Source organism: Polypterus senegalus, chromosome 1 (genome assembly GCF_016835505.1).
Source record: "Polypterus senegalus isolate Bchr_013 chromosome 1, ASM1683550v1, whole genome shotgun sequence".
In the NCBI taxonomy this organism is placed as follows: Eukaryota; Metazoa; Chordata; class Cladistia; order Polypteriformes; family Polypteridae; genus Polypterus; species Polypterus senegalus.
Genome location: NC_053154.1, coordinates 277607870 through 277621120, shown reverse-complemented (window position 1 = coordinate 277621120; position 13251 = coordinate 277607870). Strand labels below are relative to the sequence as shown.

Here is a 13251-nt window from a genome sequence, read left to right as displayed (position 1 = left end):
ACAAGCAATCTGCCGAGTGTCTCCGTTTGGGCTCAAATCTCCAATTACCGCGTCCCGGCACGGCACTGCTTACACCCGCCACATGCAGGGCTAAATGAGGGACAAAATTCAACTTGGACATCGAACGAAGTCTGGCACGAGCGTCAGGGTCGGGGGTGATGGCTGTCTGCGAATTAATCAGTCTTGTAATCAGCTCCACATTAAACATGCAGTAAACACTTGGCTGATAAGTGGCAGCAGACTTTAGCCGAGCTCACTTAACTGGCAGTGTGCAGGCAGCCGCGCCGGAGACCTCCCTTCCCCTACCCGCCCCCTGGTGCACCACAGTACGCTTCGTCCTCCAGTCAGACCCCCGATATGACGCAGGGTGCTTCTTCCTCCCGTCAGACCCCCAGTGTGCCACACTGCGCTGCTTTCTCCAGTCAGACCCCCGGTGTGACACAGTGCGCTGCGTCCTCCAGTTAAACACAACCCGGGGCGCTTTCAACCGGGGCTTCGGTGCGCTAATTTGGCGTACGGCTCATTCCGTATTTCTTCAGTTTCATCTTAGACGTATTATGCGAGTCATTGAGTGTGTTAGTGGCGCGCAGTAAATCAGCGACTTTGTGATTTTATATAGTGCCTTTTCATGATGTTTGCTATCCCAAGACGTTTACAAGAAAAGAAGTGAAAGCCCACATTGTTCACTTCCGATATTTACACACAGCCAGATTAAATGAACAGTCAGCTGGAGGAGGCATTTAAACCGGTATGCCTGTAATCTTATACAGCGCCTTTCCATTATAAAGACCAGCCCAAAGCGCCTCAGGAATAAAAAAACTATAACAGCAATTATATATACAGAGAGAGTATACAGTATTTTTGTTTTAGTTAATTAACATACTGTAACATGACTTGCTCACAGTCACAAGTCTTCTTGAAGTTTTATATACTGCCTTTCAATAATAAACACACCCAAATTTAGAAAGTCACTTAGAGATGTGAAACAAATCAGAGGCTGATTTAATATTTGATAAACCGCCTTTCACTGTTCAATTCCCTCTCAAAGGCTCTTCACAAACATAGAACTATATTACACTTGCTTAGGATTTTTTTCTTATAATTTTGATGTTAATGGTCCCTGATTTCTTCTTCCTGTGACTTTTCCAGTGTCCTTCATATGAGTAAAATAAATCAATTTTAAAAAAAAAAATGTCAGAATGCTTAGCTCTGCTGCCCCGCCAGTTTTGAGTCTTGGGTTCAAATCCTTGCCCAATCTCTGTCTGTGTGAAGTTCTTCCTGTGTTTCAGTAGATTTTCCTCCTAAAGACATGTGGCAGTTTAACTGCTGACTAGCCTGACGTGGGTGTGTTTGTATTTGTAGTTTTGGTCTTGTGTTCTGCAATCCTAATATGAAGTTTCAAAAATGGAGGAATGTAAAAAAAGAAAAAAAAAAAAAAAAACTTAACTGGAGACTGTGGACAGAATCTCTGTCTAAAGCTGACTGTGATGCTGTTCAGAATTCAGTATATGAAATAAATAGGTGGGATTGTATATACATACATAAATCATTTCTTTAAAATTACTATTCTTTTATAAGACTGGATTTTTCTTTACCATTTTGCTTTATAATAGTGATGCTTTTGATCATTTTTGTTTTATAGCAAGGTCATGTTTTGATAATGTTTGCTTAATAAAATTGTTAATTTGTAATCCATTATAACAATTTTCATCAAAAGGAGCTATAAAAAGTTTAGCTTGGCACCTCCTTCAGCTGGTCTGGAGAAGTGAATCTGATGCTAATGAGTTAAAGACAATTTCACACACTGTGCAGTGCAATGAATGTCAGAGCAACGGAGATGAACGGAGTCCTGATATTATGACAGACAGCCGATTTAATAAGGAAAGCACTCATTATTGTGCATCTCTCTGGATGATGGCATGTAATTCAGGTATAAAGGAGAGCATCAGCTGCAGTTTATCTATCTATCTATCTATCTATCTATCTATCTATCTATCTATCTATCTATCTATCTATCTATCTATCTATCTATCTATCTATCTATCTGTTATATGGTGCCTTTCCTATCATTAGCCATTATGTATCTGTTTATCAATTATATAGCAACTTTCCTGTCATCAGACATTTCTTATCTATCTATCTATCTATCTATCTATCTATCTATCTATCTATCTATCTATCTATCTATCTATCTATCTATCTATCTATCTATCTATCTATCTATCTAAGCAAAAAATGTGCCACTATAATCAGCTTGATGAGTGCACCTTACAGAGACAATTCCTGCACAGACATTAAATAACATTAAAATTGAAGGTTTAATTCATGAAGATGGCACCCTGGCAAATCACAGAGTTGACAATGGGGAGTAGGAGTTTCTGGTAATTATAAAAAAAAAATAAGCAGAAAAAAAAAACAAAAACAAATAACTAACTAGCAGCTCTTCAAGGTGTGGTTATCCAACAGACTAGGATCTCTAAATATCCACCGGACCGTTACCAAGGAAACGGTGTAAAGCAAATCAATGTAGGTAGTGTCATTGGAATGGGAGGGCATACCTCTCTTTACCCCCCACCCCTCCCGTCGTCTCTCTCACACTCGCTTTCTGACAATCACAGCCTCAGAAGGTGCAGACTGAGGAGACACTCTTGACTGCCAGCGCTGCGCTGGGTTACGGCTGCTCAGTTCATACATCCAGGTCAGCAGTCTAGCCTCTCTCCCCCACCCCACTCCACCTCTCAGTTTTGGACTGTGTCGTCTTTCTTGTCAGGTCAATAAGGGGAGAGAACTTTTTTCTTTGATGTTACCAATGGATCAGCCACAGGAACAACAAACAGCCAAAAGACGAAGTTCCTATTTTGCCGAATGAGAAGTTTAGTGCTACAGTTTTGAATCTTTTTAACAAGCTAAGTTGTGTTTTGTGTTAACCTGAAGAAAGTAAGACAGAGGAACTTTGGATTATTGCATTGCCAGAGATGAGGTACCATGAGTCTGCTGCAACATGAACCTGGAAGGACTTGAAATGATAGCGGTCCTGGTAGTCCTGGGTCTGTTTATAAAGGTACTGGAACAATTTGGCCTCTTTGAGCCGGTTGGAGTTGAAGGTAAAATCTCCGCTTTTTCTTTCTTTTCTGCTTTTGCTTTTCTTCTGCCCCTTTATCCTTAAGTAGAGGAGCTGAGCGTCAGTTCTGTCCATCCACTGGATGGGCCAGGGCTGGGGAGACAGGGTGAAATGCAACAGTCACTGCACGACTCGGCTGTGATTTTGATTTTTGTATCTCTGCTAGAGTTTGCTGCTTTGCTGTTGTGATGGGAAAAGGAACAGAGTGCCGGCTGTTTTTTGTTTTTTAACTCTTAAGGCCTTCAGTTTCAAGATGACTTTTACTAACTTTTTATTTTTTTTTGCTTTTCATTTGTTCTCTTTAGTTTACATCACCCTTCTGAGCTGTCACAAGGTGACTTTGGCAGTTGCAGAGGTAGAAGTGTTGCAGGTTAAAGACGTGTTTTTGGCCTTTTAATGATGGCTGTTATTCTATTCAATATTTGTCTCTTTCTGATGTCATTTTAAAAAGTAGACTTTTTAGAGCGGCAAGAAATAAGGAGAGAATAATGTCTATCACAAGCATACAATCCTGTAAACATTTTCCTATTATTATTGCTAAGTTAAAGTCTTGGGCTGTTCACATTCTGTAATAGGCTCACATTTCACTGTCCCTGTTCTCAAGTTCCATACTTGAGGATACAAACCAACACTCTCCCCTTGTTTTGATCTCAAGTGTTCCTCTCACTCTGAAAATGAGTGTTGTCTTTTATGCAAAACATTGTTACAGTGTTTTTAAGCATTCCTGGGTTTCCTCTATTTTCAGCTACCTTCTAGCCTAATTTATTTTTCTAGTATCCCACTGCTGACACCATTATAATGAATCTGCAATTGCAAACTCAAGCAGAAGTCCTAGGGCCATGGTAGAAGGTGACATCAGCAAGAGGGTTAAAGATCTTTTTTGGTCTTTTTCTGATGACTAATATTGTGTTTTTAATTATTGTCTGTTTCCTTTTACATTTTATAAAGCAGTTTAAGCTAGGAAGATAGAGAGGGACATCTACCAAAAGTTTACCAAACTGTATGCAACCTATTTTTCTATCGCTATTATTAAGATGGGGTCTTTTGCTACATCAGTGGTACATTATGTCTGGCACTATCCATAAGTTCAACCTAAGCTTAGTCTTAGTCTGATTCAGAGTCTTTTCACTTTTAAAGGTGGTTGATTGTGTCTTTTATGCAGCAAATTGGGTAACTGTCCCTAGTCATTCACAGGTTTGTGCTATCTTCAAATCATCTGACTGTGAGCCTGGTATAATTACTGGTATCCCACTTCTGACACCATTATAACAAATGCAAAATCACTGGCACAAGTGCACACACTTCTTCTAATGCACTGTTAGACCTTTGAACTAAGCACATCACCTGCAGTTTATAGCTCTACCAGCGCATACAAGAATGGTAGACGTCCAAAACAAAGAACAAGTCTTCCCATTCAGGAAGCACCTCATGATGTGTTCTGTCCAGCTGATTGCTCAGCCATTTCATCTTTGTTTTTATTAAAATCTTCACCATTGAACCCCCAGTTCTACAATTCTTTGCAGAGGTCTAACGCAAATACATTTTTTGAGCTTTCAGATTTTATATAGTAATGAGTGAAGGAACCCTCAGCATTCTGCTCTGTCTTTACTGATCTGCAAATGGCCATAGTTGATTGGAAGAATGCAGTTTCATAGGCATAATTTACACCCTAGATTTGTTTTTGGACAAAACTGACATCCCCCAAAAAGGGATCATTTTATATTAATAGCATCTTACATCAAAAAAAAGTTTCAGGGTATACAACAGGAACATAAAACTGCATTAAATAAATTATAATCATCACAGACACTTCATAACCTATGGACCCCACCTTTTCACCTTCATATTTCAGACTTGCTTCCATTTTTTTGTGTCCTTTTCTCGTCGACTCTGTTGTATCTGTAGTTCTGATGCAGAGTCTGGACTCTCTGTGCTTTCTATCAGTTTTTATTGTCTTCTGGGTGCATTCAGCTTGTTGTACTTTCCTTGATCTGCTGCCAGGACTCTTCCTAGGGGCTCAAGTGCTCCTTATAAATTAAACTTTGTGGAAATTATCTTGTTGACTTGTATTGTGTTTGTGTATGATTCGTGATATCACTCTCTGTAAATGAATCTATTTAAAGATGCTTGATATTTAGATCGACGCAAAAAAAAGCATACACTCCCTAATGAGAAATCCACCAGCGGAGCAAAATGTTAAAGGCTGATAGCTGTGGTGCTGTCGACATCTGCCCTTTCTCCTTATCGGCCTCCTCAGGGTGCCTTTCTTCATCCAACTCACCTGTGTGCCTCCCTACATTCAGTACATTGAGTTCTAATCAATGGCCATTCCAAAATGCTACCCCAGAGTGTTAATCAGTTGGCCTGTTTGCTTGCCCATTTGTTGCTTATACAGCATTCTTCAGGCTAATTTTGGTTCATCTGCAGTGAACTGTTGGGTCTCATCACAGGGAATAACCTTTCTTTTTTCTTGACTTTGGCTTATAGAAAGTTCAGAGCCCTTGCTCTTTATCTACATCGATGGCATTTTTCACTTGCCAGATGTGCAAGCAGATGCTGCCAAAGTTTAACCTTTGGGACGAGATGTAAAGTAGGATGGGCATAGACAACGAACGGCTCAGAGTCCCTAGGCTATACTGGCATGGAAGCTGTGAACATAATACAGCAAGCAGACACTGGACCTGATTATAAATTCTGACTGGTAATTAGGACTGGCCTTGCAAGATAACCATGTTTCTGTCCAGGCATTCATTTTAAATCCACTTAAGTTTAATGGCATGTTGGCTAGAACCAATCCCAGCAACACGGGATACAAGGCAGGGATCCAACACTGGATTGAGGTGAGGATTTACACAACACTAGGCACATTTAAAGCTGAAAATTAAATAAATGTTTATGTGATATGGGAGAAAAAAAAACAATGGGAATGTGTGAACTCCATATGGACAGTAAACTGGCCAAAATTTGATCCCTGAATTTTGAAGCAGTGAAGTGGTATTGCCAACCAATGGACCACTTTCAATCTAATATAGCAAGTAAAATTTTGTATCAGTCACTCTTTTAAACAACATGTTTCACTCTATAACACTTAGAACTATTTAATGAAGTGTAACAAAGAGAAAATGTGGGCAGCAGAAGTGATACTCGGAGAGCTGGATGGAATAAAAACATGCAGACTCATGACCCTGAAAAATGGGGCTGTGCGAACATAAAATGGAAACAGAACCATTTAAATTGCTGAGTTATCTGGGTATTCTAAGCTTTGAGGGTGTGGGAAGCAGGTATGGTTCCGACTAGAGTATATCTTTAGGGCCCAATCACTCCATTGAGATATACCACATAGCTGTGCTTTAGTGAAAGTGTAACATGTGGATATGTTACTAACATTTATTTCTCCTTCTCTCCCCACAACATTGAGAAACATCCTAGTGAGGGCATTTAGCCCTGCCCCTTTCGGTCTGCGCGACATAAGAAGCCCGGACGCCTGGAAGGAGGCGTGTTTTTGTACAGAACAGACTGCCGGACAGAGCTCCCTGAAAAGACCCAGAATTTGACGGCTGAAGAGCCTACTGCTTTCCTTTTGTTGATTTGTCCAGACAGGCTGCGTTTTGAAGATTTAAAGGCACTTATTTTATTTTGAAATGCAGAATTAAATAGGGCAACCTGGTTAGTTTCCTGACCACTCTTTAGTCTTTGTTCTGTCATCCTTGCTCTTGGCCACTATATAACTATATAACTATATATATATATATATATATATATATATATATATATATATATATATATATATATATATATGAATCCTAAGACAAGACTTTTTAGCTTGGGATGAGACGTGACTTTTTCAAAGAGATACTTTCAAGTCCCACAAGAAGAGGCCGGAAATAAAAGACAAAAAGAGTAGAAGACAAAGTACAACGTCGTAAAGAGGTTCAAAAACGTTGGTGTGATACACTTGCAGAGCAGGTCAGAGACAATGAAAGTACTAAAATTCTAAAGTCTCAAAAAAATGATAGTAAAGATCGCATTAGCACAAACAAATGGAAATTATTACTTGGTGAAAAAATGCGACAGCAAAAAGAGATTGAATATATTGTTCAGATTTAAACTTGAAGTTGGAGACTTGTAGATTGTCTAATTCGTGTTGCCATCAGGGAAAAGTAGTGTTTCTTCTCAATGAAGAGGCGTATCTGCAAGAATTAAAAGATTTTTTGTTTGGTGAAAGTGAAATCCACATACATGAGCAGCAGAGACGTGAAGTGGCTGGCGCATAGTGCAGGTTGGGGGGTTGGCGAGCGAAGTGAGCAGGGTGCAAAGCCCCCTAGTAAATATAAAGTATAGTTAACATGGTTGGGTAAGGAGACCAAGGTGGCAAGGAGAAGGTTGTGGTGCATTTAGTCACAATATGCAAAGGAAAATTACCCCACTCGGGTTTTCAAGCAATCACAGGGGCTTCTTACAGAGTCAACAATTAAAGGAAGAATATTAGCCAGAATGAAAGGAGCTCTGTTCTTCTACAAAAAGAGACACCTCCCTCCAGATTAGGGTGCCTTTTTCTATCATCTTGGCGTGGCTTCATCAGAACATTGTCCTTCGCTATGGGAAAAGGAGAAGATATTGTTAGCATCGGCTCCCCCCCATATTCCAGGGTAGAAGTGCTCACCTCTCCAGAGCAAGGAAGATGGTTCCCAGGACACATGTGGGACTATATATATATTGTCACCTGCAAGAAATTGCCTGAAGCACTGCCCCTCTCCTTTTCAGGTTCTCACATGTGGAGGCTGGCCACAAATTTGGGGTCTTGGATTCAGAAACCATTTAGCTCTCCCAGTTCAGAAATAATGGAGTTTCCTTTACTCAAGTGAGTCAGCTTCCAGCTTTTACTGCAAGTGCAAGTGTCATTTTACACAGCAGGCTTGCACTCTTTCTTTCTTTTTTTGCCTCACTATCTTTTTATACACCATTTCACCAGAATTCCTGCAGTGATACTGTGAAAACTCCACACAGACTTGTATGGGAGAAAAATCCATGTGACAGTGGGAAGAACATTCTAACTCCAAGCTTAAGGCACCATGGCCTAGAACGCAACATGGGACCCAGATGCCATGAAACCAGTTTACCATTGATTTTTAGTACATGTGATTTTATATAAGCAGATTTAACAAATGTTTACCAAAAATTACTAAATATTTACTAAATGATGGCCCAGTACTTCAAGAACTACTGTAATGGAATGAGTCAGAGAAGATAACTGTGAAACCATGCCACCCATATATAGATGAATGAAAGCCTCTAAGCATAGCTGTGGTTCACTGGGGGCCTGCCTGTGTGTAATGCAACACTAAGGATGACTGTTCGGGGACCTTTTAATTAAATATTGTGCTAGATATCTTTGTATAATATACGGTTATCCATGGCCATTACTATTTTTGTGTTTATAATGCTGATGCAGTAGCAGAGCGAGTTTTCCATGTGGCACACTCTCTTGTGCTAAAGCAATTTAGAAATAATAATCGGCAAGGCAGAATACATTGGGGCTGCTAGAGAAATCCAGCCTAAAATTTCAGACCTGTCTCCCTAGGAGGCAACACTATCTGTCGTGTCACTACACTTTCCTAAATATGGTGAGTGTTTGGCTTGTACACAATATTTCAAAATGTAAATTCTCCTGTGGGGTGGCCATAGAAAGGACGTAAACTAGAGTTCAGAAGGAAAGCTTTTGGGACCATGGGCTCTTCTTGTCCTGAATTAAATGTTAACTGTTTAGAAGTTCTTACGATTCGCAGAGCAGTCAAGGATGTTTGTCCTACTCTAAGTCAAGAGCAGATGCCCTTATCAGGGTGACCAAGACAGAATGATGACTAGCCATGGAATGAGGCATTTGAGTGTTTGAGAACTTTTGGGGTCAGAAATATCATACGATAAAACCACATATTTGGACACAATGATATGAGGTGGCATGTCTTACACCATAATGTGGGATGTCTGGTAGTGGGTAGGCTACCAGATTTCCCAGGGCAGCTACACTTTGACTTTATAATACCAAACATGCATGCTTTTGGGATGTGGAAGGATAACCAGAATAACTGAAAAATAGCCCACAGGAACATGAGGAGAATGTTCAAACTTCACACAGACTGTAATCAGGCATGGAGCTGTGAAGTGTCCGCACTAATCACTGTCCCTTGTGAGCTGGCCAAGCACAGGTCAATACAGAATTGGGACCAGTGAAGAATATTTGGGACACCAGCTGGGTTGTCCCATTTAATTCTCAGCTTTACTTTTTCAAACTGAAACAAATGCCTACTGGCAACAATCAATCAATCAATCAACATTTATTTATATAGCACATTTTCATACAAAAAAAATGTAGCTCAAAGTGCTTTACAAAATGAAGAATAGAAAAATAGAAGACACAATAAAAAATAAACATAAGTCAACATTAATTAACATAGAATAAGTAAGGTCCGATGGCCAGGGTGGACAGAAAACAACAAACATAACCCCATAGGGCAGAATATAAAAGAAAATAAGGGCTCGGGTTTAGCCATCAGAAAACAAAAAGAGTTCTGTCGTAGAGCTATGTCTTGTCAGGAGTCGGTCCCAAAGAAGGCAGCTCAGTGCTGGTAGTCGGGCATTTTATGACAGGAGAACTGGAAGGGGCGGAGTTAACTTCTCTCACTGGATGGTTTCTCGGAGCTGCGGGGAGAAAAGGAGACAACACAGTTAGTGACAGCGCCCCCTCTCGCCCTGGCGGGCTGTCACCTACCTCGAATGAGCCGGCAAGGAGATCCTCAGACGTGCATGCATGACACCCTACGCTACATGCACTGCATCTCTTTCTATATTTTTCCTTTTTTCTAGTTAATATTTAAGAAATTTCCCCTTTGGAAAGTACCATAACATTCTCAAGCCCACAAAATAAAAATATACAGATCTCTTTAATTTTTTACGATAGTGCATTGACATTGAGAAGTGTATATGCTCAGAATGCATGTAAATATTATTTTTAATTTCATTTTTTATTTCTGTAAAGGCTATATGATTCTCTCTCATCAGAAGGGTGTACTGTATATGAAAATAATTTCAATTTGATTCAGAGTGAGGTGACTTACTGTTCTTGTGTGAGACCACCAAGCAATTAATCAGGCCTCATTTGAAACTAAACCTTGTGACAAATCTGCCCCTCCAAGCTTAAAAGAAATTATCAGAGAATCACATGCGAGCACCTCTGACCAACTGGATTTAAATATCTTTGGTTAGGAAGTAGCCAAATTTTAATAACATGCCTTATAATCTCATATCCTGGTGGCTTTGTCTCGTCTATGTACTGTAAGTGAATGCATATGATATAATTTTCTCCTAAAAATGGCCAAGAACATGCCAGAATGTCATTAAGGCACCTTTTCTTGAAAGTTATGGGAAAATCCAATTTAAGTGTGTTAGCTAGTTTGGGTGGAGGTCCAGCTGGCAGTGTGCAGTTTAGGGACGGAAATGGAAAGGGATGTGTGAAACCTTTCCTGACAACACTGGGCATAAGGTAGGAACTAGATCTGGAAAAAGACCCACAATGGAATGAATCATTACAGCACATCTTCATCGTTTAGTTAAAACCGTAAAACACATTCACATTTTGATGCTAAAACTCCCAAAAAGCAACCCTTAGCAATTAATATTCACATCCCTTCACATTTGGGCATGATCATTGCACTTTACCAAACGTGTTTTGCTGGTGAAATATCTAGGAGAGAAAAAAAAAGAAAGTGATTTGGCTGATAATCTAAATCACAAATATAACTCATCCCAGAGCAGAGCGTTCGAGCCAAATCCCAATGGAGAATCAGAACCAAAAAATAAATTTAATCAAATTAAGTTAATTCCATAAAATGGAATCCCATGGATTTGAAATGGCACATACTCTCAAGCGGTTTTGATTTTATTTTGTTCTTAATTTCTTTAACCTTCTCTTACAAAGTTTCTGCTCTTTAGTCATATTTGACGATTCCAAATATTAAAATTTTTTTTGTATTAAAAGTTTTTGACATTGTTGAAAATATTCTGTGCCATTCTACAACCATTTTGTGAGCTTATCATCAAGATGTGGCTTCCCGGTTGCTGGAGGTGTGGCTTCAGAGGTCATGACCTGTCATCAATTACTTACTGACCAGTTAAAACTTCGATACTAGTGGCCATTTTGTTTTTTCAAGTTTGGGAAAACTTGCTAAAAGAATAGTGCAACTATTTAACTACAGTATTTATTTCTTTCTCTCAAGCATATGAATTTTTGGAAACGGTTTTTGACCCCGATTTTAGGGTTTTATTTTCTGGCTTGTTGAAAGTGCGGCTCTGATCTCTACATGTGTCTTTGATTTGTCTAATTTTCTGGGCTTCCTCTTTCAATCAATGCAATCTCTACATCTCAAATGTCACACAAACATTCTCAAATTCAGGGGGACATTGGAGCCAGTGAGTATTTCAAGAGTTTTCGGCACAAGGCAGTGACCAACCCAGGATGGGGTGCAGGTTTTACCTACAGAGCCCCATTTGAAATCAGTCAATCAGAAGTACATTTATGAAGCGCCTTTCTCAGTGAGTGCTATTCCAAGATATCTCACAAAGCAAGAGTACAATTCAAGGCAGCAGACACAATCAAGGAAAAATGCCAGATGCTATACGACCGATGGATATATATGACCCATACACAGAAGATATTCTAAAAAACATCTCTGGCACTTTAAATGTAGCAACAAAAAAAAAATAATAATAATGGACTGTTCAGTGGTTTTAGTTCTGTGCTTTTTATTTCTCTGTAATAAACCTGCCTGAGGTTTCTTTCTGCAAATTACAGTACCAGTTCAGTAATGCTTTTTTGACATGACTATAAGCAATCCATTTGTAAATACCAATAAGAAACCATAATAGTGTATGAGAAAATAAATCTGGAAATAAATAAATAAATAAGCAAAGCGGAAAGTAAGAAGAACTGATAAGTAATTACATTTGGGCTCCCTCTGGCACTCGGTTTCACTCGTGCTGCTACATCCCATCTCTGTGTTCTTCTCCTGAAGCAATTCTGTAGATATCATGGTCAGTCATTCCTTGGTGATCTAAGGTGAATTGTTATAATTTCCTGAGGTTTATCTTTTTAATGTGGATGTCATTTTCAAACTATAGAATAAAATGTTTCTGGCTCATTTATTTGGCCTTGGCTGCATTTGCATTCTTTTTTGCTCACCATGACTGTCATCTTCGATGACCACCTCTTCTTTGTTCAGGTTCTGTCTTTGTGTTGTGTCTCTGAGACAGACAGAGTCAAGTCCAAAGCAAATGTGCAAATGAGGTACTGGAACTTCAGTCACAGGAACCAGGATTCCATCCCCAGCCTGTCCTTCTCAGTGGAGATGGTGTGTTCTGCCTTTGTTTTAGCAGCTATTCTGTCCTCCCTAAGATTTAATCCCATAATCCAAAAATGTCTGGTTTAGGTTAACTGGGGTGTCCTGACCGAGTACAAGTCTATGTGTGTCCTCTGTGAATCGTCACTCCTACTTCACTGGACTCCAACTCCCTAACATTTCATAACATAAAATGTGAGCTCTGAAAATAAACAGATATATTTTACTTTTTGTAAATCACTCTTGCAAAATACAGCATGCAGAGATTCAAATGGATGTCTGGCCCCTCTTACTGTTTCTATCCAACAATAGAAAGGCAGATGTTCACGAGTGAGTGGATGAATGCCTAAATATCAGATATCTAGCTGCATGAACAATGAACAATTCTACCGAAATGAGTTACTTCTTAATGTCCTTAGCTTTATTAATTAATTGAATACCCAGTGCAGATTTCAATTTCTGAACAATAAAAGATCTTCTTCTGAAAGTTGTGATACAGAATGTAATTGGAGGAAACGTAAAAAATGCATAAATCATCTTAAATCCACTCTTTAGAATAATAAGCTCTCATTTGGTAGTAAACATTGTGTGGGAGGAAGGAATTCATTTTCAATTCCAGCAGACAGCCTCTCATAGTACATTTGACAGGAGATGAGATGCGATGAGAGGTGTAATTTAAATTGGTTTAACGTGATCAAAACTGCCCAGGTGCCACTGATACCAGAGCCATTAAAAATG

At 39.3% G+C, this 13251-nt stretch overlaps 1 protein-coding gene across 4 annotated transcripts in view; it reads left to right on the top strand.

Moving 5' to 3' along the window:
- LOC120542545 (Kv channel-interacting protein 2-like) overlaps positions 1-13251 on the top strand; it is a 718730-nt gene that overhangs the window by 552575 nt on the left and 152904 nt on the right. Inside the window, exon 1 of one of the 4 annotated variants that reach the window (XM_039775086.1) lies at positions 2024-3104. The exons of the other annotated variants lie outside the window; for them this stretch is intronic. Coding sequence (XP_039631020.1) covers positions 3002-3104 — 103 coding nt within the window. The 5' untranslated portion in view covers positions 2024-3001. Of the gene's footprint in view, positions 1-2023; positions 3105-13251 lie in introns of those variants that run through there. 4 annotated transcript variants of the gene reach the window in all.